The 2,535-nt window shown below is 42.5% G+C and overlaps 1 gene segment (V, D, J or C); it reads left to right on the plus strand.

Annotated features, from left to right (window-relative positions):
• The first annotated feature begins 128 nt into the window (after positions 1-128).
• On the plus strand, positions 129-917 carry LOC144236629 (T cell receptor alpha variable 22-like). The segment is given in 2 exon segments: positions 129-298; positions 481-917. Coding segments are annotated over 2 exon segments (489 nt in total).
• The last annotated feature ends 1,618 nt before the right edge of the window (positions 918-2,535 follow it).

Consider the following 2,535-nt stretch of genomic DNA (forward strand, 5'->3'; position numbering starts at 1 on the left):
TATTGGAAATGTCCCCCTACCTCCCTGCACTGTTGGCAAACACAGTTTTGGGCAGATTACTGTGCAGTCTCTCTGGGCCACTGTGGGTGGAGTCTCGAGTCCCTGGAGCGACAGGGCTCAGGGGTGATTGGTGCTCAGTGACTCTGGAGGAACGTGGTGACTGTTAACCACACAACTTCTCTGGACCCAAGATTCTACACTCTACAGCGTAGGGGTGAAGGCACCTCAGCGACCACACAAGGAGTCATGAAGAGACCCGGGGGAGCTCTGCTGGGGCTCCTGTGGGTGCAGGTTTGCTGTGAGTGGGGCATCCCAGACAGAGGCTGGGGAGGTTCCCAGCCCCCAGTGGTGGGGGAGCTGACCCAGAGCTCCTGGGGGTCCACACCCTCAGCGGGTGTTTCTGGGGATATTTTGTGAGTTGGAAAACTGCACCAGTGACTCCGCAGTGGCTTCATTTGTTTGTTTTGTCTTTCCAAGCAGGGGTGAGAGGGGTGGAGGTGGATCAGAGACCTCCAGCCCTGAGCATCCAGGAGGGAGCCAGCTCTACCCTGAGCTGTAACTTTTCCAGCTCAGTGAACAACGTGCAGTGGTTCCGACAGAATCCTGGGGGCGGCGGCCTCACGCGGCTGTTTTACATCGCGTCAGGGAAGAAGCAGGACGGGAGGTTAGCCTGCACACTGAACACGAAGGACCGGCACAGCAGCCTGCACATCAGGGCCTCCAGGCAGGAAGACGCAGCCACCTACCTGTGTGCGGTGGAGGCACAGTGCTGCCTGCCGCCCTGCAGCCTGTCCCCAAACTGCAGCTGGGCTGGCAGCCCAGGCTCCTCCACCAGGAAGCCTTCCTTGCTCAGCAGCATTTGCACAGCGTGCTTGGCACCACCTGGGGCTCTGCAGGCTCAAAGCTGGCAGCTGTAAAGCCTTGCCAATAAATTATTACACAATGAAAGTGTGTGTGCGTGTGTTGCATAAAGCACATTGGAGGGATGTTAGTTCTTAAAATGTTTAGACTCTGGTTTTGGAAATTGCTGCAACCTTGGAAAGCAAGATCTGTAGGCTTCGAAATAGAAATTTAAGATAAAGATAAGAGCTTCATTGGAAAAGAATACCATTTTCATGTGAAGTTTGAACGTATTCAATAATTGATTATTAACACAGAGTATGATCTGCAATTAATTTTTCTTATAACTACGGCATAGACCAGCATTCTGAATTATATACAAATCCTGAGTCCAATGTTAGTTTCATAAGCATGGTTCAAAAGTTACAGAAAATGTTAGAAAAAACAATAAAATGCCACTGTATAAATTTACAGTTAAAATTAAAAATCGGATTTACATGAAACTGAATGTCATGAAGAGTTAAATCATATATAGAAAAACTGCTCCCCTAGGTTCATGACTGAGTTTGTCATTATAGGGGTATTGAGGTTTTTTTAATTCTTTAGAATAACAATATATTAAATGTATCGAGAAAAGAGAGCTGAACTCTGCCAATAAAAAAAAGAAAATTTGTTCCCTTAGAAGCATCAGCTCTAGATTTACATTAATCATATTTCAACTAATTTATTAGATAATCTATGCTAATTTGTCATAACATATAAAATACTTTTTAAGGTCTGTAATATGGGTTGCAACAACAAAAATATTCTTCTCAAAATTAAAAATGATCCGAAATTCTGTTTGTAGCATTACATTTACCAGCAGCAATTATAGTGCTTTCAATTACCTTGATTCAAGTGAAGTTACTAAGAGCATAAATTTTGAGAACCTAATAAATTACTTTGAAGTAAAGCAAGTCAGAAAAGTATTATTATTGTCAAGTCATTACACTACCAAAGTATTATTATATTTTTAGTGTTTTATACATTTAATAGCTGGGATATGTTTATTATATTAATGTACCTCAATATATTAATATACATTTGATTCTTTTTTTAATGTTTATATTGAGAGAGAGAGAGAGTGAATACGGGGTGGATAGAGGGATAGAGAGTGAGAGAGAATCCTAAGCAGAATCCATGCTCAGTTTTTTTTTTTAATGTTTTATTTATTTCTGAGAGAGAGACACACACAGTATGAGCAGGGGAGGGTCAGAGAGAGAGGGAGATACAGAATCAAAACAGGCTCCAGGCTCTGAGCTGACTGTCAGCACAGAGCCGACACAGGTTTGAACCCCCGAACTGCGAGATCATGACCCGAGGCAAAGTCGACCACTTAACTGACTGAGCCACACAGGCGCCCCCATGTTTTGAGTTTTGAGCCTGACATGGAGCTCAATCTCACCACTGTGAGATCATGACTTGAGCCAAAATCAAGAGTCAGAAGTATAATCAGTTGAGTCACCCAGGCTCTCCATGCCCTTGATTCTTAAGAAATAAGAATATTTTTGTTTTTTGAATACCTTACAATACACATGCATACATTTTATATTACAAAAGACAAAATAACTTTATAGCAATATGAAGCTACCATTTATTGTGTTTTCAAATATCACTTAAGGGTAAATTTCATTGGGGAAGAAAAAGTATTTGGGA

The sequence above is a fragment of the Crocuta crocuta genome, unplaced genomic scaffold (genome assembly GCF_008692635.1).
Source record: "Crocuta crocuta isolate KB4526 unplaced genomic scaffold, BGI_CrCroc_1.0 scaffold175, whole genome shotgun sequence".
NCBI lineage: Eukaryota > Metazoa > Chordata > Mammalia > Carnivora > Hyaenidae > Crocuta > Crocuta crocuta.